At 37.8% G+C, this 23137-nt stretch overlaps 2 protein-coding genes across 3 annotated transcripts in view; one reads left to right on the top strand and one right to left on the bottom strand.

Moving 5' to 3' along the window:
* Positions 1-1660: 1660 nt before the first annotated feature.
* On the bottom strand, positions 1661-4326 carry LOC117296976. The gene is made up of 2 exons (XM_033780079.1): positions 4161-4326; positions 1661-3065 (listed from the first exon to the last, which is right to left on the bottom strand). Exons 1-2 carry the CDS (start codon positions 4260-4262, stop codon positions 2766-2768), a joined length of 402 nt encoding a protein of 133 aa, XP_033635970.1. The 5' UTR covers positions 4263-4326; the 3' UTR covers positions 1661-2765.
* A 978-nt stretch (positions 4327-5304) lies between these two features.
* The window catches only part of LOC117296857 (low density lipoprotein receptor adapter protein 1-like), a 31024-nt gene continuing 13191 nt past the window's right edge, over positions 5305-23137 (top strand). Inside the window, exons 1-3 of one of the 2 annotated variants that reach the window (XM_033779941.1) lie at positions 5305-5411; positions 18822-18964; positions 20618-20733. In XM_033779941.1, the coding sequence (XP_033635832.1) occupies positions 5375-5411; positions 18822-18964; positions 20618-20733 (296 nt within the window). In that variant the 5' untranslated portion in view covers positions 5305-5374. Of the gene's footprint in view, positions 5412-17975; positions 18059-18821; positions 18965-20617; positions 20734-23137 lie in introns of those variants that run through there. The other variant, XM_033779940.1, reaches the window with a different exon arrangement.

The raw sequence follows: 23137 nt of genomic DNA, 5'->3' as shown, positions 1-23137 counted from the left end.
TAGTTTTTGAGAAATGAGTAAAACAAGTCACAAAATAGTTTTGGTCTCATGAGACCAAAATTATTTTAGCATGTAAAATCCCCTTAACCAGTTATGATATTATACCAAAACCATAGCATAACTGGTGAACGCGTTTTTACATGCTAAAACCGAGATGGAAATGATTACTTTTACTCATTTCTCAAAAACTACAGCACCTCAGTAAGTAAAATTTCAAGGGAAGCTTTCTACTATCACAATCTTCAAACTGTGTAAGGTTAATGTATATCTGTGGATATTGTGTTTTTTGTTAGGAAAAAGTACAATACCCTTTAAAGAGTCTTCCTCAAAGGCTCAACTGACAACACAATTAGAAACCAAACTAGATGACTGTGCCCCATCACATTATTTGACAACTACCCATGGTTTATTAATTTTGCTTTTTATCCATACACCAAAGTATTTTGGTGCAACTTAAAAGAACAAAGTAAATTAATTGTCATGGGGATAACATGGCTTGGGAGGCCCTGGGGCATTTTTGGAAGATTAATAAATGCCACTGCATACAAAATAATTATGTTTGAATACATGATTTGTTTTAACAACTCTTAAATACATCGAAATCAGTTCCTTTTCTTTCACTTGTTTCCTTTAACCCTTACCCTCCCGAAATTCATAAAATATCCTCTTTTTCCAAAATTAAGGAAAACCGAAGAGCTGTCAGCCTAAAATAACAATCGCCCACCACTAAATCAGGCATTCAAATCTTTCCCAAGTCCAAACACTTTGGTGTAGAAAGACAAACGGAGAGAAGGAGAGAAGAACTACAAAAATTGCTTACATATATACTGACAAATATTGTAAATATCTTTAAGAAAAATATTCTTTGAGAATTCTTTAAAAATACTCAGCTTGATGTTTAATTTCTTTTAAGACTTATTTGTTGACTTGGTCGAAAAAATATACACACCAACTATAGCGCAAAAGGATTACTTTTTTACTAAATTATATGCTACAAAATTGGACTACCATGTAAAATGTTAGTTATGCCGATTGCACATGTCTGCGAACCTATTTAGTCAGTATAACATAATATCAAGTTAAAAAAATCTACTGTATTATAGTAACAAATTATTCATACATCAAGGCACTATTTGGATTGAATTGTGTTTTCTTCTTCTTTTCTTTTCCAAAAATACAGTCTTAATCGGCATTCCTCTTTTTGCAATAGTCACCGATAGAGGGCGCTACATCGACTATTTATTTTTAGAACCTGACTCAGAAGGACTGGAGCAAGTCTACACATCTGGATCAAAACAGGTTAGTTTTGACCCAGATGTTTGTGTGATACATATTTCTGTTCTCCAGTCATTCGTGTGGCAGACAGTACTCGTAGTTCGATATCAGCAAGTATATTAACATATAGAGGAGTTTGCGGTAAAAAAGTATGTTAATGAAAATAAAAAGTACTGAGAACCAAAACTTGCTTGATGTTTTTACAGACACTGGCTAGTACATGCCCCTTGGTCATTGCCTTTGTGCCCTCAAAGTGTTCAAATGTTCCAGTACAAAATGTTAATGCCCTTACAAGAAGGAAGTATCAGATCTGGGCCCAACTTCATGGCTCTGCTTCCCTAAGCACAGAATCGGCGCCTACAGAAGTATGGAATTCTGTGCTTACGGCAAGCGTATTTCACAGGTTTGCGGCAAACTTTGGTTTCTGCGCGTGCGTACTCCACGTTACTAGGCATTCTAAGCTTACAAGGCAAGCGCAGAATCAAGATCGTATGTGCAGAATTCAGCGGTAACCAAAGCCTTGAAATTTGGCCCCGAAATGACAAACCTTCCAACAAAACACAAATCTGAATGTAGGATATTAATATTGATAACAATTAGGTACCCGTATATTTATGGACATATTCACATCCTTTGTGATCTACCCAAAGATATCTCAGAAGCCCACTAAAAAGCTTTTATATTAAATTCTTGCATATTGTTACAATCGGAAGCGCTTAAAAAAACAAAACCCAGAGCCAAAATGATCCATACAAAGAATGGATCATTATAGCGCCAAGTCAATACAAAAATGTTGTATCAGCAGATCTTCTTAAATAGCGCTTACATATGGGCCAATTTGCAATGTTGAGATGTCATATCACAATTAAATTAGCCCAGATGAAACACGGAAAAAGTATTTTTGCACAGAGCATTTTCATGCAAGATGCAAAATTGAGGTTTGACGCTTTTGCACTGATTCAAAGAATATATTTCTCGACAAAAGCTCTGTGACCTGTCAGCCTGAAGATACCTGTGCAAAAAAGACGATGAAGAAATATCAGTTTAAGATGTGGGAGGAAAACCCACCGCAATCAGGCAGGGACTGAAATTATAATTGTATTCAAGGCTCCAGTCTGGGATTTGAACAGGGGGGGGGGGTCCACGAAGTTGAGACAAGAAACCACTGAGCCAACCCGATAGATCCTTCATCATAAAAATAAAATTAAATGGTAAACACTTTGGTTACAATTAATAAAATTGATGGTTATATTATCAATAGAACATAACAAATAGTTCCCTGATTAGCTCCTTTTATGTGTTAGTAATGCCCTTTATATCCAAAATGGGCACAGCTCTGCTGCGGACTTTGTGATCGTTGTTCCTGTTGAGAACGTTTCCATCCAAATGAAGGTATCCTCCACCATCATGAAAAATGGCCTCCTCCCAAGAGACGACGAAACACCAAATCCGACTCATCCCTCTCTCTTCGTCTCGGCTTGAAACTGCAGTTACGAGTTGTAACGACCTTGACGAGTGATCAGATAGAACAAGAGTCCGCCAAAGACCGCTGGAATGAGAACGTTCTGCACCGGATCGGAGAGCGCCAGGAGAGTGTAGACGGCACCTACCATGATCCCAAGCAGGGCGTAGGAGCTGTAGCAATGCCACTCGTAGGTCCCGCAGGCCAGCAGTAAGCCAAAGGACAGCTCCAGGACACCGACGACGGTACGGAATAGGTCAGCTGTCGGCTTGTACCCGGTGAAAGATTGAAATGGGAACACTTGAACGAACCGGTTGAATTCAGATTTCTGACGGGGGAAAAAAAGCAATGCCATTTTAGTAAAGGTATATGGGTTAATACTAATAATATTTAATTTTTATAGCGCATTACATCAACTAATAATAATAATCTCAATGCACTTTACATAATTATTACAAATACTGGTGATCAATTAAAACAACGATCGATCGAACATTAAAAACGTATTGAAAACATTGGTATTTATAATAATATAGCAATAACCCGTATACAACGATTGATAAAATACACAATAAAGATCATGCATTAAGACTCAGTTAAATTAAATAATTCACAAAACAAAACGAAACTACCTAAAAACTTGACCTAAAAACTTGACAAAAACTTGACTTAAACAAGAAGGTGCATTTAGAATTACTGAAACAGTCTATTCCTCCTTTCTCCAGAAGACAATCAGAGGATACTGATCGAAACGTCGAGTTGAAACCAACGGTTCTTTTCAGAACCACCCCAACTCAGAGATAGTCATTACATGGACATGGTGACACCGCAAACCCTTTCCATAGGCATAAGTCTATTCCTTATTTTAATAATTGTTATCATACCGACATAATAATACTAATAGAAACAATTATGGATTTTTTTAATTTGCAGTATCTGCCGCAAAAGTGGCATTCAATTTCAGGGCGCTGCTCTGAAGAAGAAGAAAAAATAACACATGAAAGCAGCATCAACAACCAATCATGGGAAAAGTTTCCGTATGGCGCCACCACTTTTACATTCGATATGAAAATTGAAATATTTATAGCATCTAATTTACCTAAAAACACAGAGATATCCCTTTTTGTAAAAAATAGTGAAAAGTGGTGGCGCCATTTTTTCGTACATTTTTTAGTAATCAATTAGAATTATGCACACACACAACCACACCCATTTCTTTACAATAACACATGGGGGACACCACACGTAGTCCCCATAGTCGTAGAAGCTAGTAAAAGATGGAACTATTCAAGGACAAGACATGAGTCTGTCCCATTCTATTCTACACACACACACACACAAGCACACGCGAATTCCTCCATGGTTGAATTTTTCAACACATAATATAAAAATGCAAAATGCAAGTGTAGACATTTTCACCTACCTGCATGCTGTAGGCTGGCTCAAGAGGTACAACCTTCACGACACCAGATGCACAGAATAGCAACCCCAAAGCAATGGACAAAAAGCGATAACTGGACCCCATCTTTGCAAATGAAAATGGCCACTTTAGTACACACTTTTCTAACACTCCAACCTCCACAACCCGAAATAGCAAATAAAGACCGGTGCTACACCAAAGGAGGGCGCTATACTACCTACGCCCTTATCATCTCTCTCGCGGTATTATCGATCGTACGATATCGGTTCGATGATTACTTTTTGGATTAGCAGCTGAAATGACGTCATTGTAACTAAGCCTGAATAAGAATTCATTGAAAAATTCCTGTCTTAAAATAAACGGAATATCTCCGAATTTCGTTGCGAAATTTCCACAGATGTCGAAAAAGTGCCGCTCATTGATGTCATGTCCATAATATCTATAGTAATAGTTCCAATCCCCCCTATGGAGATTTTCATAACATTCAACCATATTCAACTATAGATAAAACAAATTTAATTTTTACAGGCCTACAATATTATTAGGCTCCAAAACAAAAAAGACAAGTTAATAAAGACAACATCAAAATTTAGACAGTGCAGTAAATATAACATGCAGAGAACATCCGAAAATGTATAGTGGAGCCGGATTTCAACCAAGTCACACCTCGATCCTACTTTTGATAATTATAATTAATAATTTTTGCTCACATTGTAAAATAAAACATAGCCGACAGCAGACAGCACACTCCATTTTGTGAGGAACAACTTTTTTTCATAATCACTAAACGAATTTAAAATAAATAGTATGCAGTTATCAAACTTTCAATTTTTGATCAATAAAAATAATTTAATTTCTTAGTACTAATTAATTAGTATTAATGACGTTTTCTTATTGTTAACAACTACGTATCAATCAATTATTGTCTGATTGTGCGTAGAGAGAAAGGCGCGCCTTTTATCCCCTGCCTCCTTTTAGCTTTCGGGTTTTGGCGGTTGAGCTCCAGACACGCCCCCTCAACTGCCATATATGGAGTATATGGCACGCTACGTATTACATCAATGGAATTTGAATATTAATGATGGCGGCATTCCACGTATTGATTTTGTGTTACGCACGCACATTTTTACTACGACGACCGGTACCACGATCACGCGAGACAGCAATATTTTGATCACACTGACTGGAGTCATTTGCACGTGAAAATAAACAGGAAAATGATGAAAAACCGTTTTGGCAAGGGGAGACATAGAAGTGAGTATACTAAAGATGATATATGTACTAGATTTATTACAGATTGGGGATTATTGGGGGAGAAATACCGGTTTGTAGTCAATGTTTTGATTCTGTTGTCCCCCGTCTTTCATGGTGATGGCAGCGGCATCAGTTGACCGGCGTATGAACCGGTCTTTTTTTTCTCACGTGTTGTAATGTTGTACTGTACTCTATGGATGGTTGTTGTGCCAGTCACCGATGTGTATTAAATCATCGTGCCAGACGTGACGCAGTTTAGTCGGGGACATTCTGTGATATTTTCCCTATGTGGAATTGTCGTTAATTTTTTCCTATAGGTGGGTGAACATATTGTGTAAAATACTCTACTACTATACTACACTAGGGTTTTGGTGTTTAGGTGTTCTTTTGGGGGTTCGGTGCATTGGGTCATTGGGTGTGGAAGGAAGTGACCGTAATTTTATTCTAAAGATCTTTCGGAAACTGGTCGCTCCACGATCAACAATGCAACATCAGGAAGGAAATTTCACCATGAAATGAAAGCAAACTGAGTAATATCAGTTAATGTGTTATCCCTTGATATTTCGGCTTGATTGTTTTTTGTGGATTATTCTGTTTAAAAAAAAATATTTTGAAAAGAAAATCATACAGTTTGATTTCAATTTCAATATTGATCACAACTTTAACTCCAGACTCAGATCACCAAGAATTTGAGAATGTACGAAACCGATAAAACAAATGTAACATAATTTTTAATACAGAATATTTGAAATACATCAGGAAATTCAATTTTTGGAAATCGTATTCAACCACACAGCAACCTGTGACACACATTTTATCAGTTGCTTCTTCTCTTCTCAGTTGCTTCTCCTGTTTACACCTACAATATGTTTAGTCTATAAATATTTTTCTATGAGGCAAAATTACAGGACAAAATATTTCCAGGTGTTACTAATAAAGCCATGTATAAAGGACACTGTATAAATAAGTGACAGGTTGAGCCAACCAGCAATGTAAAAAAGCCTAAAGCGAAAGGGTGAACCAAATAAGCAATACTGTAATTTATAGTATTTTTTATTTTGTTCAGCTAGGGCTGTCCGAAGCAGTACTATCAGCTAATTTGTATATCACATTTTTAATTAACATAATAAAGAATATAAAGTAGTTTTGGGTTTTTTAATATTGTAAACTACACGATTGTCAAAAAGGTTATAATTTAATTGGAAATGCTGTTCCAAAGCTCTTCAGATATTATTCTTATAAATGTATCAAAAATGAAGTAAATAATAAAACCATGTGGGATGAAAAATCCATGGTAAAAAAAAACAGATAGAGCCAGATCTACTTGGTGTTTTAATCTGTAAACAAAATAGTTGTTTTTAAATAATTACTTTTCAATTCTATTGTTTGAAATGATACAATAGAGTCGTAAAAGTAAACTGAACATTTTAAAAATCTAACAAAGAAATGAGATAAAAAATGCGCAACACTATAGTATTATTGAAATGTTATTCTATATTTTAAAAGCTCTAGTACCTTTGAGTAGCAAGCATCACAAAGGCTTATTGTGGATTTGTATTGTAAGCATTATACAATTTTTGCTGAGCAACCTTACAACATTTATTCCCACAAAAAATGAAAACCAAAATGTAATAAAATTTGAGAAATACAAAAGATTTTTTATCACAGAGGCAGAAACCACATGATTATGTGGAAAATGTGGTTGCCAAGAATGAGCTCAGAACACAGCCTACCACTGCCTGAGCACACTTTGCTACTAACCAATGACCTCTCCACTACACTGACCACATCATTAACATTATCAAGCATGACTGTGTGCCTAGTCATCATCTAGTAGTCTTGGTTCAAGGTCTACTCTGTTTATTAACATCTCTCCATGAGTGATGTAGGCCCTTTTTGAATTCCTTGGCTTTGGATTTGGCTCGGGCCACGGATTCGAAAAGGGACATAGTGGTCTATGGTGAGAGCACACCCTCTTGTTGTAATGGATCATGGAGAGAGAAGAGAAATTACTTGAATCAAGACTAGTCATCTAGTGGAGGAACTGTATAATTTGCTTCACTTACAGAATATCAATGCGTTTTATGCATTCTTTGGAAATGAGAGTGCAAGACAGTTAAATGTAGTATGTTGGTTTACAGTTTTTTTTCCCCCGTTATAATGATGAAGAAAGTAAAATACAGTGTACTGTATTTTAATATTAAATAATTATATTGGTAATTTTTACCTATTAGCATATGGTTACCGAACAACAAAATTATTAATTCCAGTCAAATTATTATTTTTATTATTTATTTTTTTTTGCTTTTTACATTTAGGAATAATAACAGCGGCAAAAATATAAAGAATATTGGGTACATGTATGGGAACACTGTTCCACTATTTAATGAATCTATAGATTTGTTGGAAAAAAAACCCAAATTAAACATCAAGTTGATGTAAAAGTTGTTATTTCTTAAGTAGTTGACGTGATTTTAGGCCAAAAAGTTGGCAAAAAATCATCAAACTGAAAATATGCAAATTTGGAAATTAAATTAGTATGCACTTTAGAAAGAGGGGAAAATCTGCCAAATGATTGTGGAGCGTGTTGAGACCAGTAAGTCTATATAATTTTTAACTTAGGTAATTTTTAACCTTAGCGTAAGTCATGGTTTCCCCCATTCTGTGCAGGGTCCTACCTCTATGGTTTTAAAAGTGGTCTGTAGCCTGAACATCTGACGTCACACTTCCAGGCTCATGAATAGCGCCAGAGACCTGCCTCCAAACCGGCGTGTATTTTCACCTTTGACCTACATTCATTTCAATATGCAGTCAAATTCTATTGCAGACAGCAGGGGTTGTACTTTTTGGGCATAATTATGGAAAGCTGATGTCACTGCACGTTTATAATGATATCTTTGTATCCAATGGAATCACTGGATCTGAGTAGCAGGGACCTGCGGATAAAGACTGGGGGCCCAGTCTAAGTGGTCAGTGGTTCGCTAGCTAGATATAAAACACCTGCACACTTGTCTAAATTCTCTCCAAGCAGTGGTACACACAGTACGGATGGTAGTTCAGTGCTGACTATTTTTTAAAGGGCACTGAATTTTCTCTGTGGTAAAGGGCACCCTATGATGAGGAACGCGGAAATTATAAATTTGAGCATTTCATTCAAGGGCACAAAGGCAAGGACCAGGGGGCATGCACCTTCGTTGCCTCCGTGTGAAGTATACGGCCATGTTGTCAACGGCAAATTAACTGGTCCTGCTTACTTGCTGGTCACTGAAAACGTTTTAGCAAACACTGCTATTTTCTGCTTGATCAATGGACTTGGAATGGTGCCAAAAGTTCACAAAAGACGTCTGGGATATGATATGAATGATTGAGTTCAGTCTAGAGTGCTCACATGATCAACGTCTCGAGTGCCACTCACATTACCAGCAAATCAATGTTTTTCCTGGACCGGTTCCAAAATGTACTCATGTGAAAGAAAGTTTACAAAGGAAAACATTTACTTCAAAATGTCGCTCAAATTTGAAGCTACTTTTTATTATTGTTTATATAATACATGTAACACACCCCTTGCTAGTTCTGTATTCTGGTTGGCTGAAACACGGTCACGTGGGGTGAACTAACATCATTTCAGGATCTTACATTTAGCCCCACAAGAAAAGACAAATAATACACCAAATAAAGTTAGAAACTTGGTTTGGAATAAACAATAGAAAAATAAATTTTATTTAGTTACTGTTTAAAACAAAAATGTAACAGTACCCAATGAAATTGAAAGTGCTGTCTTCCTCACTTTTTTTTTTTACAAATTAAAAAGTGGAGGGTTAAAATGAATTTTGAACAGTGTCAGCGGAATGTTCAAGCATACTTGCACTTTACTTTGGTTGCATTCTTGTGAAAGGTCAGCTACGTGTGCCAATGTCGGGATACTCAAGTTCGTAGGAACAATGAGTATTTTAGCTGGCCAGGAATTCTTTGTTGAAAGACAGATGCCGCAAACACAACACACACTACAGGCCTGATACTTCACGGAGGCAACAAATGCGATTGCCTCCATGCCCCCTGGTCATTGCCTTGGTGCCCTTGAAATGATCCAGTATAAATTAATCATTTCCTTGTAGGAGAAAATGCCTTGGTGCCCTTGCCCTTTCAAAAACGAAGCATACAGGCCTGACAACAGTGATTTCAGAGAAGAGGATGCAACAGTAGGGAAAGCTTTCCCTTGTTAATGTATAGCAGAGCAAAATGCGACACAAAATGTATCAGCTGCTAATCAAAAACCATCATTTGTTAAGATTAGCATTCATTGTGCACAAAACTTTCCGTCTAAAATAGTTTGCTGTGAAAATATGCTGGACGAAATCATTTTCTTGATGAACACAGAAGCAACGATAAGAAGCATGAAAATTACATGGAGGCTCGTATCTAGAGCAACTGGGTCACTTAGTCAAGACGTACAATGTAGTCTACATACCATTTTTGAAGGGGCAAGGGCGTAGCAAGTTTATTTCACCTTACAGTAAAGGGCACCATGAGAAAATGTTAAATGTCTACTGGAGCATTTATTGCTGTGCGAGAAACCCTGGTTGTTTATACAGAAAATCATTTGAATGAATTTTAATGTTGTGTGAGTTGAGGGAACTTCAAGGCCTGTATGCTTCGTTTTTGAAATGGCAAGGGCACAAAGGCATTTTCTCCTTAGTGAAGGGCGCCCTATGAGGAAATTGTAAATGTCTACTGCCAGAGCATTTCAATGGCACTGCAAGGCAATGACAGGGGCATTGAGGCAATCGCCTTCGCTGCCTCTGTGAAGTGTAAGGCCTGCACTTCCAAAACATTTTTCTTTAAAGCCATTGGACACTTTTGGAACAGAAAAAAAAAAAAATCACAGATTTACAAATAACTTACAGGGTTTACAGAAGGTAATGGTGAAAAGCTTCTCTTGAAATACTATTCCATGAAATGAAATGCTTTACTTTTTGAGAAAACATTAAAACAATTATCAATTCTCGATATCGAGAATAACGGATTTATTTTAAACACCATGTCATGACACTGCGAAACGTGTGAAAACAAGGGTGGTTTTTCCCGTTATTTTCTCCCGACTCCGATGACCGATTGAGCCTAAATTTTCAAAGGTTTGTTATTTTATATATATATATAGGTTGTGATACACGCAGTGTGGGCCTTTGGACAATACTGTTTACCAAATCCAAATAGGTACATTCGTAGCTGTTACCCCCTAAGCCGTCCCTGTCACAATTTCCATTTTTAGGCATCCGGGCCCAACCTTGAGACTAACAATAATTTATCAGTCTTTAATATAAAAATGAGCGTGAGGGGTCATTTATTTGCCCCATATTTTGATAACCTTCAGGTGGCCCAAACCCAGACTAGCAGTGACCTTAGATGACTGACGACAGAGAAGCGCGGTCTAAATCCCTAGTCTGTATTCGGGGAACTTTCTCATTAGTGCGTAATTTGTTTCTCCCTGTTGGTTCCATTGAGTTAATGTTTGTACTGCTGATGAGCTGTACATATTACTCAGTGCTTTTGTTTGGTCATGTGATTAGTCAGATGGCTTTATTTAAAGGTACTTACTACTGGTACAGTCTTAGTCTAGGGACTCTAGGGGGCGATTTCTTTTCAAGCTAAAAGTTGAATTTTATTTTTAAAACGTCGATGAAAAGTAATGTTCCGTCTCAGTGCCCACATGGATTTGTTGTGGTTTTTGCTCGATCATGTGACTCATATTTGTTTGTTTGTTTGTTTGTTTGGTTTATTTCCATCTACACAACAAACTTGAAGACAATAATAACAGGAAAATGAATGCAGGCCTGATACTTCACGGAGGCACCGTGTTGATTTGTCTCGATGCCCCATGGTCATTGCCTTGGTGCCCTGAAAATACTCTGGCAGTAGAAATTTACAATTTCATCATAGGGTGCCCTTTACCAAGGAGAAAATGCCTCAAGGTGCCGGCCCCTTGCCCTTTCAAACAAAGCATACAAGCCTGGCAAAGAAAGCTGTTATTTTTTGTCAAAATAAAGCTCTTCAATGATTCGGGTAATTTTTCAGAATGTCCACAGATTTACATTAAACTTACATGGCCATATCATACCATAACTGGTATACGTTTTTACATGCTAAAACTGAGACGAAAATTATTTTTGTGACATTGTTTTACTTATTTACTTAAGTACCTCAGCAAGTAATATTTTAAGGGAAGCTTTCTATCATTATGCTCTAAGTGGACATTGTTTTTTTTTTTGTTAAAAAAAAGTACATTATAAGACCCTTTAAAAGATCATTTACTCATAGCAAAGGAAAAGCTTCAGTAGGTTCACTGGTAAATTGATTTCACAGGCAAATAAACGGGTGGGGGGGGGGTAACAATTTTAGATAGGTACAGGTTTGTTTTCAGAAGATTCCTTCATGTGGATTGAAAGAGATTGGATTTAGGAAACTGTTGACGCAATCTCCATAGGTCTGTACAGACTGTCTGTGATTAGAGACAGCATCTTGTAGAACCTGTTTTTAGGCGCTTAATTCCCAGGAAGTAAAAATCACAGAGTGACACATCATCAGCCAGCCGAACATCCGGAGATTCGAACCTGGACAAACCACATCTTTTCTTTTATTAAATCTTGTGTTTACAAATTTTACTTTTAAAAGTGGGAACCGATCTGAGAAGTTTAAAAACAAAAGTTTGAACCTGTTTGATGTCTGCCATCTTTGTCAAGATTTCATTTGTTGTGGCGTCTTTTGACGATAACTCTCAAGGGCTGAGAGTTGCCAGCAGATAAACTGTCTTTCTTAAAAAGTTCAAAGGACGTCACGTGTTTTGTTATCAAAGGATGAGCATCAGTCCGTCCTCAAGCCAATCACTTCTAACTGCAGGTAATATTCAACCTAATCCGGTAAATAAGCTTTTCTTGTAAGATTTATACATGTAAGCTCTATGATGATGCTTTGTATAGAATTTTTTTTTAGTGGTTCTTAATTTGTTTGATTGTGTGTATTGTAAGGCCAGGGTTTTAGATGTGGTATTTGGATAGGGAGTGTGCTGTTTCTTTATGTTGCAGGCATCCATAATTTTAATTGATGTTTAAGTTTTTGTGAACAATGTTTTTAGGAGATTTACAGTGCAGTGCCGTGTGATTTCAAACAGAGGTTTTTTGTTTTGGTTTTCAACTTTATTTTAGCAATTATTCCATTTTTGGACTCCAGCCTTGAGTTTCCATGACAAACTGTGGCTAATTGGCTACAGTCAACAACCATAGCCATAGTCAGAAGTCGCTTGATACAGACATGGCTTTGGTAGCTCCAAGGTTCTCTCATTATATAGACAAACATTTGTTTTTGGCTGTTACTTTTGTCTCAACTGTGCCCGACATGATGGCAGAGTCTGGAAATTCATCTTGGAGAGGGCAAGGCCTTTTTCTTTTGCAAAGGGCAATTCAAGTGGAAAATCAGTGGCCAAGACTGGGGCAACAAAGGCCAAGACCAGGGCAACGGAGGCCATGTGTATTTTCAAGCATGTAACGTCCTTGCTGTTCTCCATTTGAACGATCACAGCTGGATCCCCAAGTTGTATCCAGAAGTCCAGAGCCAAGCGGATGTTTTCTCTTTGTCTCCGTTGTTAAATGAAAATCAATAGTAGGATGCAGCTGGTGCATACGGGTGTGCTACATAATGTATTTATAACTCCATGGGATGTAGGTCCTAACTTAAAGCACAAAAGCAGCTTACATGTAGCTTTAAGGCATTTTGATACCTTCTGAAGATCAAGTTTTTGGCCACGACATGAATCCCTACTCACTGTGAATGATATATGTTAAATACAATGAAATGTGTAAAAACGAAGTTAAAGGCAGTGGACACTATTAATAATTATTCGCATGAAATCTTTCTTGGTGACAAGTAATGGGGAGAGGTTGGTGGTATAAAACATTGTGAGAAACAGCTCCCTCTGAAGTGCCATAGTTTTGGAGAAAGAAGTAATTTTCCACGAATTTGATTTCGAGACCTCAAGTTTAGAACTTGAGGTCTCGAAGTCAACCATCTAAACGCACACAACTTCGTGTGACAAGGGTGTTTTCTTCTTTCATTATTATCTCGCAACTTTGATGACCGATTGAGTTCAAATTTTCACAGGTTTGTTATTTTATGCATATGTGTTGAGATACACCAACTGTGAGGGCTAGTCTTTGGCAATTACTTGTAGTGTCCACTGCCTTTAATATTCTTTTATCCCCGAAAAATAAGTTTCAGGATTTGTAATCATAAAGTAGAAAATTGGTTACTGTCAATTTGAAAGTTTTTGAATTGACTGAACCAAACCAGTCCCTCAGACTTGGAGATAAATATTTCTGATTTTTGTAAACTGTCAACACCCCCAAAGTATGGACAGTATTTGAAGAGTCCATAATGACCCAAATTTGATGTTTTGTTTGCTGCTATATCAGTAAAGCATGTTATACAGGAAATCCTTCAACATCAAATTTGTTGAAATTATCACAAATTGGTTGAAGTTGATTAGAGGAGAGGACAGGGTTTTCCTCAGGATGGTGCAAAACTTTCTGGTTGAGTTGGTCAAACCTACCTCCATGGTCAAACCATGGAGGTCCATGGTCAAACCAGGCATAGGCCATACACACTCAACACTACATACGTACGTCGAGTGGTACTTAGTGAATAACAACGTCTTGCACCAAGAGTATGTTTATCTTGGTCTTTATTTGGTTTTAAAAGCCCTAGTACTGTTGGAATAAGATTTGGAACATGTTGGCCTACGGCTCAGTACGGTTGAACTTTTTATAGAAGAAACGACTACATGAACAGTTGTTGAACCCAGGTAGGGAGTGGGCCCTTTCTCTATGGTTATTGTAAGGTAGTATTTAGGGGGTAGTATCTTGGCAACGTAAATAAATAATTTGACAACTTGGACCGAACCCACATGTTTTACATTGTACTTTCTTGTGTACTCAGCAAGTTAAAATGAAAGTGAAAGTTAAGGAGCAATGCAGTATTCGCATTGCTCTTTGTAAACTGTGATGCCCTTTGTTAACTGAGCAGAGTTTCCTTAACAGCGGAATTCATGATTGGACAAATTAGTTTGCTTTTTAAGGGAAATTATAAATACATGTAGCAGGGCTTCAAGTTTACACTGGAACACTGGACTACATGTATGGCGATAAATTCTTGATTGGCGACGTTCATTTCGTTAACGTTGTCATCGATATCGCAACACGAAAGAAGAGATTAAAGGCCTAACGTTCAAGCTGCGATCCAGTATTTGATCCAGTCCTTCGTTGATTCCGCGCCCATCAGCCATGTATAAATTAACTTTGTACTGCGTTTTAATGTTTTTTGAGTATTGTCTACAGTATTCATGGCATTATGCTCAAATTATTAATATCATTTTTTTTTCGGTTTTGAGAAGAAAAAAACCAATACATTATAAATCTTCGAAAATTGCATTTGAGTTATTGTCGTGGTTCTTAAAAAGGAATGTGAATGTTAGAATCAGTCTTTTAATAGAAGATGGAAATATAATTGCTTTGCATTTAGCGGTTCTATATAAAACCTTGGAGGTAGCTTTCAGTGTACATTGTAATGCTTGGTTTCCTCATACGACACTCTGAATACATTGTCATAGAGAAAAGACCAGTCGTCGATTTCGCAAAACTCTTCCTAATTTAGGATTAATCTTATAGGACTTAGGACGAGTTCAGTTCCGTATCCATAGACGTTATCGGACGCATTGAGCCCATCCTAAGTTAGGACGGGTTACTTGTCTTAACTCGAGATACATGTAGGATTAATCCTAGCGCTTCGTTGAATCGACTGCAGTGCCTTTTAACCATTAAGGTGATATTGTACACAGTAATATCAACACAGTTACTTGTGGCCAAGACTCCACTCAATCCTAATGCTAAATAAACAACAGCTTTAAAATACTAGTCATAAGCAATGTATATGGCAGGAAATTTTTGCCAGTAACCTGTGTAAAATAAGCGAGCTATTTTCGTGCTTAAGCAAATTTTTTGCTTAAGCAGCTCTATGAAATTGGCCCCTGTATAGCTACCTCCATCAGTAGTGTACATTGTAAATGCTTTTCAAATGCTTGGTTTCCTCAATTGTCAGTCCTTACTTGATGGTTTCAGGAAAGTTGTCACCATACATCAAGGTCAGATTGTGGCTCTGAGACTTTCTCTTTAGAGTTAACCCACCTGCTATACAGGTCTCTCAAATGCTCAAAAGAAATGAAAAGGAAAGGATTAAACCCCAAGTATTCCAGTCATGCTTGGAATGTGGAGAACACTGGGAAGGCTTTAGCTACTCAGGGTGGAGCTTAGTCTTGGTTACAAGACGTTCGTATGGAGTTTGTAAAACATCTATGGTAATACACAGGCTCTAGCATGCACTACTACAATACACACGTCGCACTATTCCACTGATTGAGGGCATTTGTGTAAGCCGTGATCCCGTCAGTCTGGAAGTTTTTCAACAGTGCCGGCTGCTATCGTTTGATAAAAATGTGCGTGGCGAGGAGAAGTGAACAATTTAGTGATCGTGAATAACAACGTCTTGCACGAAGACTAGGTAGACCTGGGAAATCAATTTGCAGGCTCTTCTTTCTGATTGAGAAGGTACACTGACAGTAAATCCATCATGGGTGGGGCAGAGGGACCCCCCCCCCCCCCCCCTGGTACTTTAAAAAACACTTGCTGAGTTCGGGCAGTTTATTTTTGTATAGTCGAGAACAAGTAGGATCGCTGATATAGCGCCAAAAAGAGCGATTCGGTAGAATTTCAGTAGGGGCCTACAGTGACTGGTCAAATAAATGTGACTTCATGATATCCAAATTATTGGTAATTACTCAAAATAATTATTAGCACAGAACTTTTCTTGGTAAGGAGTAATGGGGAGAGGTTGATAGTATAAAACAATGTGAGAAACGGCTCCCTCTGAAGTGACGTAGTTTCCGAGAAAGAAGTAATTTTCCTCGAATTTGATTTCCAGACCTCAGATTTAGAACTTAAGGTCTCGAAATCAAGCATCTGAAAGCACACAACTTCGTGTGACAAGGGTGTTTTTTTCTTTTATTATTATCTCGGAGCTTCGACCACTAATTGAGCTCAAATTTTCACAGGTTTGTTATTTTATGCACATGTTGAGATACACGAAGTGAGAAGACTGGTCTTTGACAATTACCATTAGTGTCCAGTGCCTTTAAGTGTCCTTTTTGCATCTAATTTCCTCAGTCTCTTGAGAAGTGTTGTTCTCGAAACCCTCATTGAAAGGTGGTGTGTAATCTCATTTTGAGTGTATTGTTTTGGATCGTGTTTTCAAAGTTTGGGTGGAGAACAGTGAACTTGGGCCAAGAACATATCGCCCGAACTCAACCACTTTTTTCCCTTGCACCCAGGAGTACCCCCCCCTTCCCTGTAAATCCTCCAAAGAATTCTTGAGATTCCAAGCACTCAATGATGACACAATAGGGGGGGGGGGGTTACTAGGTATGCAATCATGTCCCCATGTGGACCAACAAATGGGTGGTTGACCCATAATAGAGAAAGGACATTCTCTATGGTTGTCCTTGATGACAATCCACTGTTAAGTGTGTCTCATGGTACATGTGGTATTTAGTTTGAGCATGGAGGTAGAATGGTTTGAGGTGTGTGTGTGATCAGTGTTGATTGCTCCACGGTTGTATGTAGCATGGAGGAATGAGAATTCCCGTGGTTGTAGTTAAAACCATCAGAGGTTGGGGGTTCATCAGGCTTGGAATTTCATCTTTTAATGTGTTGAAAGGGCAAGGCCATTTTCATTTTGACATTTAAAAAAGGGACACTTCCATTGGAAAATCTTAAAGTCAAATGGAAACTTTTGAAGGGCACCAAGGCCAAGACCAGGGGCCATGGACGGGTGTAAAACAGGCCTGATTGTGATACAACCTCCCTGCCTTTAACCCTTGCCCCCCATCCCCCAATAAACTTGAAAAAATCACATTGACTTTTCTTGGATCGGTCGAGTTGGTCTTTGAAAAGCGTCTGAAATGAGAATCCAAATCTTATCAACACCTCCTAAGATTTGGATTCTCATTTCAGACGTTTTTGTCGGCCATGACTTTTCACCCCTGGAGGACTTTTTTTGGAAATGATGGGCTGCAATGTGGTGTTCACTTCACCCCATTTCCTTCCTCCTTCATGTCCTACGTGTGAGACCGGTGTGAACAGGATATAGAGTTTATGCTGAACGTTGTGTTTTGTTGTACAAATTCATCACATGCCACCCAACCTATAAGGGAATGTGCCCTCAAAATGTTTTATGTCCAAAACAGGACATCATCAAGTCAGGTAAACACAGAGCCCTACCCGTTTTGAACTTGCACGCTCATGCTGACCATCCTACATGTATAAATGAGTAATTTTTATGAAGTATTTTTGTTCGGTATGGTCCAAAAATAAGGTTGCCTCAAATTCGATGAGTCTGTGTTTTTGAAATGCTTTAAAACAGTGTCTGAGCTGAAAGTTATAGTGCTCATTGTTAGCCTGGTGTTACACTGGAAGATTAACTCTTGCTCGGACTTGCTCAAAGAATGCTGCGAAATCTTTTTCAGCGGAGAAGAGAAGTACAATGGATCGGTAAAAAAATCTCTTTCCGAGTTATTCTTTTTTGACACTATACATAGAGTGGAGGGCGGAGTGTTTGTGCCTGACTGCATTTTGTGAAGTTTGTATTTTCTGTGTTGGTAAACAATTTACAATGGTTTACAAATAACTTGTTTACGTTTCAGTAGGTGAAGTTTGCGGCATGTGTAAATCTCTTTTGAGTAGTGTTGGTTCTGAAACGAACCAGTGGTTCCAAAACTTAACTTTTTTTATGTTCTTTGTAAACTTTTGACTTCAACCGTACTGTGAGTTTTTACGGGGCTTACAACTCCATAAATGTATTCATTTGTTCGAGTTGAAAGGAGACAGAACTCCTAACAAGTTTTGAAGCATACATCTTGTAAAATCCATGCAGTACATTTGAAATCAGTATAATAAATGGTGAGATCACTTGATGAGAATTTGTACTGAACCTTTTGGCCTTTTAACCGGCATTTGGCCAGCAGACTGCTGTTACGGGGAACACTGTAACCATGTTGGTCAGAAGTACCATGCTGTCCTGTTTTGAAAGCATTTTTCAAAGAAGTACCCCAAGAACATCTTAGAACATTTCAAATAATGAAAGTTTCTTTCGCAAATGTTTCGCTTTCGAGAAAGACTCTGCTAGGGTCGAAACATCATGCAATGTTTTTTGCATTTATACCACAGGTCCTTTTCAGTTGGTAAGCAGTTTACAATCTGCTAATTTTATTTTTGTGAAAAATGTTTTGTTGTAACTTCTTTTCTGCTTTTTCAGAGTTCCAAGATGACTGGGAGCGATCGAAGGAACCCGTGTTGGAAGGAGTGACATTTTACGCCAAGTACCTTGGCATGTGTCTGGTGGACCTGCCCAATGATGAGGCACACACAACAGACGCTGTCAAGAGGATATTGCATAATGTAAGTTGCTCGCTTTTTGTGGCGTGTCGTGGCCTAGCGGTTATTAAGAGCATCGCAGTCAAGCTCTGGTGTTTCTGATCAGCAGAGTTTTGGTCGAATCCTAGATGGATTAGGCCTGGGCAACTAGTTAAGTTTGTGCTACTTGACATGTCAAGCCTCAAATAGTCGTAACTTTTGAGACTAGTCGTGACTAGTCGTGCATTGCGGCATATTGTTTGCCATAGGCGCAATGCAGTATAGTAAAATTCACGTTGGAAGGATTGAAGGATTGTGTAACTGATGTCTGATTGTAATTCCTAAGTAAATTGTGTTGTCGTGAACAGTTGTGAGCGACACAATTGGTTCACGAAATGAAGTCACTTGAAAATTATTCAAAATGAATATTCATTTCCCTCCCCCCCCCCAGATTGATAAGTCTGTTTCCAGAACTTTCCACATGTACCATTGCCCAGCTAGAAGTCTCCCACTCACACAGATACAATGTACACATTAATAAGTGCAAAGTCAGGCTCACCACGATGAGTCAAACTTCTAATGCTCTTATAGAGCTTACAGTTAGGATTTGAAGAGTCCACTGTCATCCACATGAGTCACATACTAGTACGTGTACTATACACCTTCCATTCTCAAGTTCAATCTTTATAACGTCTCTAGTACATGTATGCTTGGGCTCAAATTTGGTGGACAAATTACACAAGACTGCACAGCTTGTACGTAGCTCAAAACTTTCATTGGACCAGAGAATTTGTTACAAGACTTGAATATAAACATAAATGAGAAGAAAAGTCTACACAATTTCAAGCTGCTTGGGGAAAAAGTAAAAAAAAAAAAAAAAATCACTTTTCTTACCGGTAATTCTTTAATACTCAACGGAATTGAAAAGGAATTTGTATTTATTAGTTGAAATAAGAAATCCAGTGAGTTGTTATCATTCTAAAACACAAGACTGCCGGAGTTGTATGGTTGTAAATGTACAAAGTAAGTTTACTGGCCCGAGGCTAAAATTACTGGCCACGGGCTTGTGGTCCAGTGTATATTTCGAGCCCTGCATGCTGTGCAAGAATCTTGTCTTTGACGATTTCAACTAAAATCTACTTGAAATACAGTATTTGGGGTCGAACAAAGATAAATTTACTATTTAAGGCCCTCTGTTGCTGGCAAAAACAGTATGCAGGAAGAAGGGTGTAGAGTCAAACACCTTCTTCCGAGCATGGTAATCTTACTATGGGTTTGAATCCCCAGCCGTGACCCTTGTGTTCTTAAAGCAAGACACTTAACCATTGCTTCATCGTTCGGATGGGACGTAAAGCCGTTGGTAAACGAACCCAGTGCACTTTTCGATAAGAGAAGGGGTTCGCCCCGGTGTTCCTGGCTGTGGCTGCTGTATGCGCCTTAGCACCTTGTTGACCCTTATAAGGTGTTAAATAATTGGGTCTCAAAATTCATCACTGCAATTACCTATCTTTCTGAAAGTTTGTATATACTCAGCGCCTTGAGTACCTTGTTTGGTAGATACGTGCGCTATATAAGATTTAGATATTATTATTATTATTTTGTGTTCTGGTGAATAAAGGAATATTGCTTTTCAAAATGCTTGTTGAGATTAAAAGTTTCTTTTCTAACAAACATTTAATTTCTGTCTCTCTATTCCAGGCAAAATACAGCAACAAGATGTTATTCAAGAAGGTGTCCCTAACCGTCACGCCGAAAGCAATCATCCAGACAAACTTGGAGAGGGCGGAAGATGTTCAAGAAGTTTCTATACACAGGTACCATTGTAGAAATAATTGAAGAAATATGAAGACAGGGTTCCCCTGCCCCTTCAAACTTAAAATATTAATATTATTTATTTGGCATTAATCAAAAGAACAATACAAAACACAAGAAAAACAAAACAAAACAGCAAGAACAATAAACCACCGGCACATGCCCATAATTAGAAAAGTTAACTAAGTAACTATGACTCGCAAGCTTTTTTATAAGTCCAATGCCACTGGCTACATTATAATATACAAGATATCTAAGAAAGCCAAAATTACAAAAAACAACAATAAAATGTTTGTATTGTAAAAACACAAAGAAAAAACATAAGTCATCTTAGACATTACAAATGTCAAACAGCCAGTAGCATTGGCGAAAAATAAAAACAGTTACTATATTACTGAAAATATATACTGTAAAGACCATTGTGTTGTATGCACAGATAGTGCTATTAAAGATCATGGTGCAAACAAACATACAGTAGACATTAACAACCTTAGCCAGCCAGAAGAATTGGCGAAAGTAAAAAGGTACTATATTTTTACTGACAATAAATACAGAGACGATCGATAATTACTGTAGATATACATGTCACTTGACACCTTTGGTAATTATCAAAGATTAGTCTTTTTACTTGGTGTATCTCAACATTTATGCGCAAAATAACAAACCTGTGAAAATTTGAACTCAATGGGTCATCGAAGTTGCGAGATAATAATGGAAGAAAAAACACCCTGCTGGTCACACGAAGGGTTGTGTGCTTTCAGATGGTTGATTTCGGTACCTCAAAATCTGATTCTGAGGTCTCGAAATCAAATTCAAATATTTTAGTGGAAAATTACTTCTTTCTGGAAAACTACGTTACTTTAGTAGGAGCCGTTTCTCACAATGTTTTATACTACTAAACTTGGGCGATATCGATTTATTTTATTCACGAAATATCGCCGACATTATATCGCGATATTCGATATAATCGCGATTAATTAAATTTGACATCATCAGTCTTCAAACTCCAAGTGAAAGTTGTAGAAGAGACAGTCATAGCATAAGAGAGGTGTTCTTATGACCTATTCTTCTGGTTTTACTCCAAACCTATGGGGTGCAAGATGTCTCAGCTAGCAAATACATCGCGATATTTAATCGATATCGCGATTTATTGCGATTATCGCGATTATCGCGATATATCAATATTTCGATTAAAACCAAATCCATCCGATATCGAAATCGTTTCCAAATTAATATCGCGATATTCGATAATATTGTGATATCGCCCAAGCTTATATACTACCTGTATCAACAGCTCTCTATTGCTTGTTACCAAAGTTTTCATGCTAGTAATTATTTTGAGTAATTTACCAATAGATTCCAGTGCCTTTAAGATCATGGTGTAAAAGTAGTTAAAGGCTTCTGATGTTTCCTCCCATATTCCATCTCGGATGTCTGAGGTGTTTTCTCAGTCATCTCAATACCCAGATGCCCTAGTCGGACAAGGGATGAGGGACGTGCCTTGTGCCACTTATTGATTGACCGCTGCAGAGTTCCACAGGATTCACTCTTTGTTATGAATGATATGCATCAGGCGTTGCACTCCTTTAAAAGCGTACATTATGCTGAAGTATCACGCTTGCTTTAGTAAGGAAAAGGGTAGCACAATCAGAAAAAGCGCAGGGGTCCAAGGACATAATTGTGCTCCTGCTTGCAAGCTCAGGGACAAAGAAAGAAATATACTGGGTTGGGTAATTTTGTGGAGTCAAGGGAAGCAGAAGGGCTACAATGAGTGTGTGTCCCTTTAAAGGTACTGGATACTATTGGTTATTTATTTAAAATAATTTTATAGCATAAAAACTAAGTTGCTTACGAGCAATGGAGAGCTGTTAATAGTATAAAAAATTGTGAGAAACGGCCCCCTCTGAGTAACATATTTTTCGAATAAGAGATAATTTCTCACTCAAATATTAGAAGACTTCAGACCTGAAGCCTTTTAAGACATCCGAAAGCACATAAACTTGTGCAACATCAATCACAGAGTATGACTTAGCAAACGAAATCATGCAAACTTTTTACCGATAATTACTGAATAAATTGACAAAGGCGACTAGCCCATCTTGGAGACCGAACACGCTCCATTATTGATGAGAGCGATGAGGCAGTTTTAATTTGACAAGGGTGACTAGCCCATCTTGGAGACCGAACACGCTCCACTATTGATGAGAGAGCGATGAGGCAATTTTTCGCGGGCATATTGGCATATGACGATCACAGGTTTGATTTTCAACTCAACCTAATATGGTTCTCTTTTATTCAGTATGTGATCTTCTGTTCTATGATGTAAAGCAGAACAGGTCATTGTACAGTCGGGCTAAACTGGTCCGTCCCTTTTTTCAACTCGACCTACTTTGTAAATGGATTGTT

The sequence above is a fragment of the Asterias rubens genome, chromosome 11 (genome assembly GCF_902459465.1).
Source record: "Asterias rubens chromosome 11, eAstRub1.3, whole genome shotgun sequence".
Taxonomy (NCBI): Eukaryota; Metazoa; Echinodermata; class Asteroidea; order Forcipulatida; family Asteriidae; genus Asterias; species Asterias rubens.
The sequence above is the reverse complement of the archived record's forward strand: the minus strand, read 5'-3'. Positions and strand labels throughout refer to the sequence as shown.

Excerpts from the sequence above, each read along its gene's own strand:
- LOC117296976 (XM_033780079.1), bottom strand. The coding sequence starts at position 4,262 with ATGGGGTCCAGTTATCGCTTTTTGTCCATTGCTTTGGGGTTGCTATTC. Across the intron at positions 3,066-4,160 it reads AGCCAGCCTACAGCATGCAG|AAATCTGAATTCAACCGGTT; the intron begins GTAGGTGAAAAT and ends TTCCCCCGTCAG.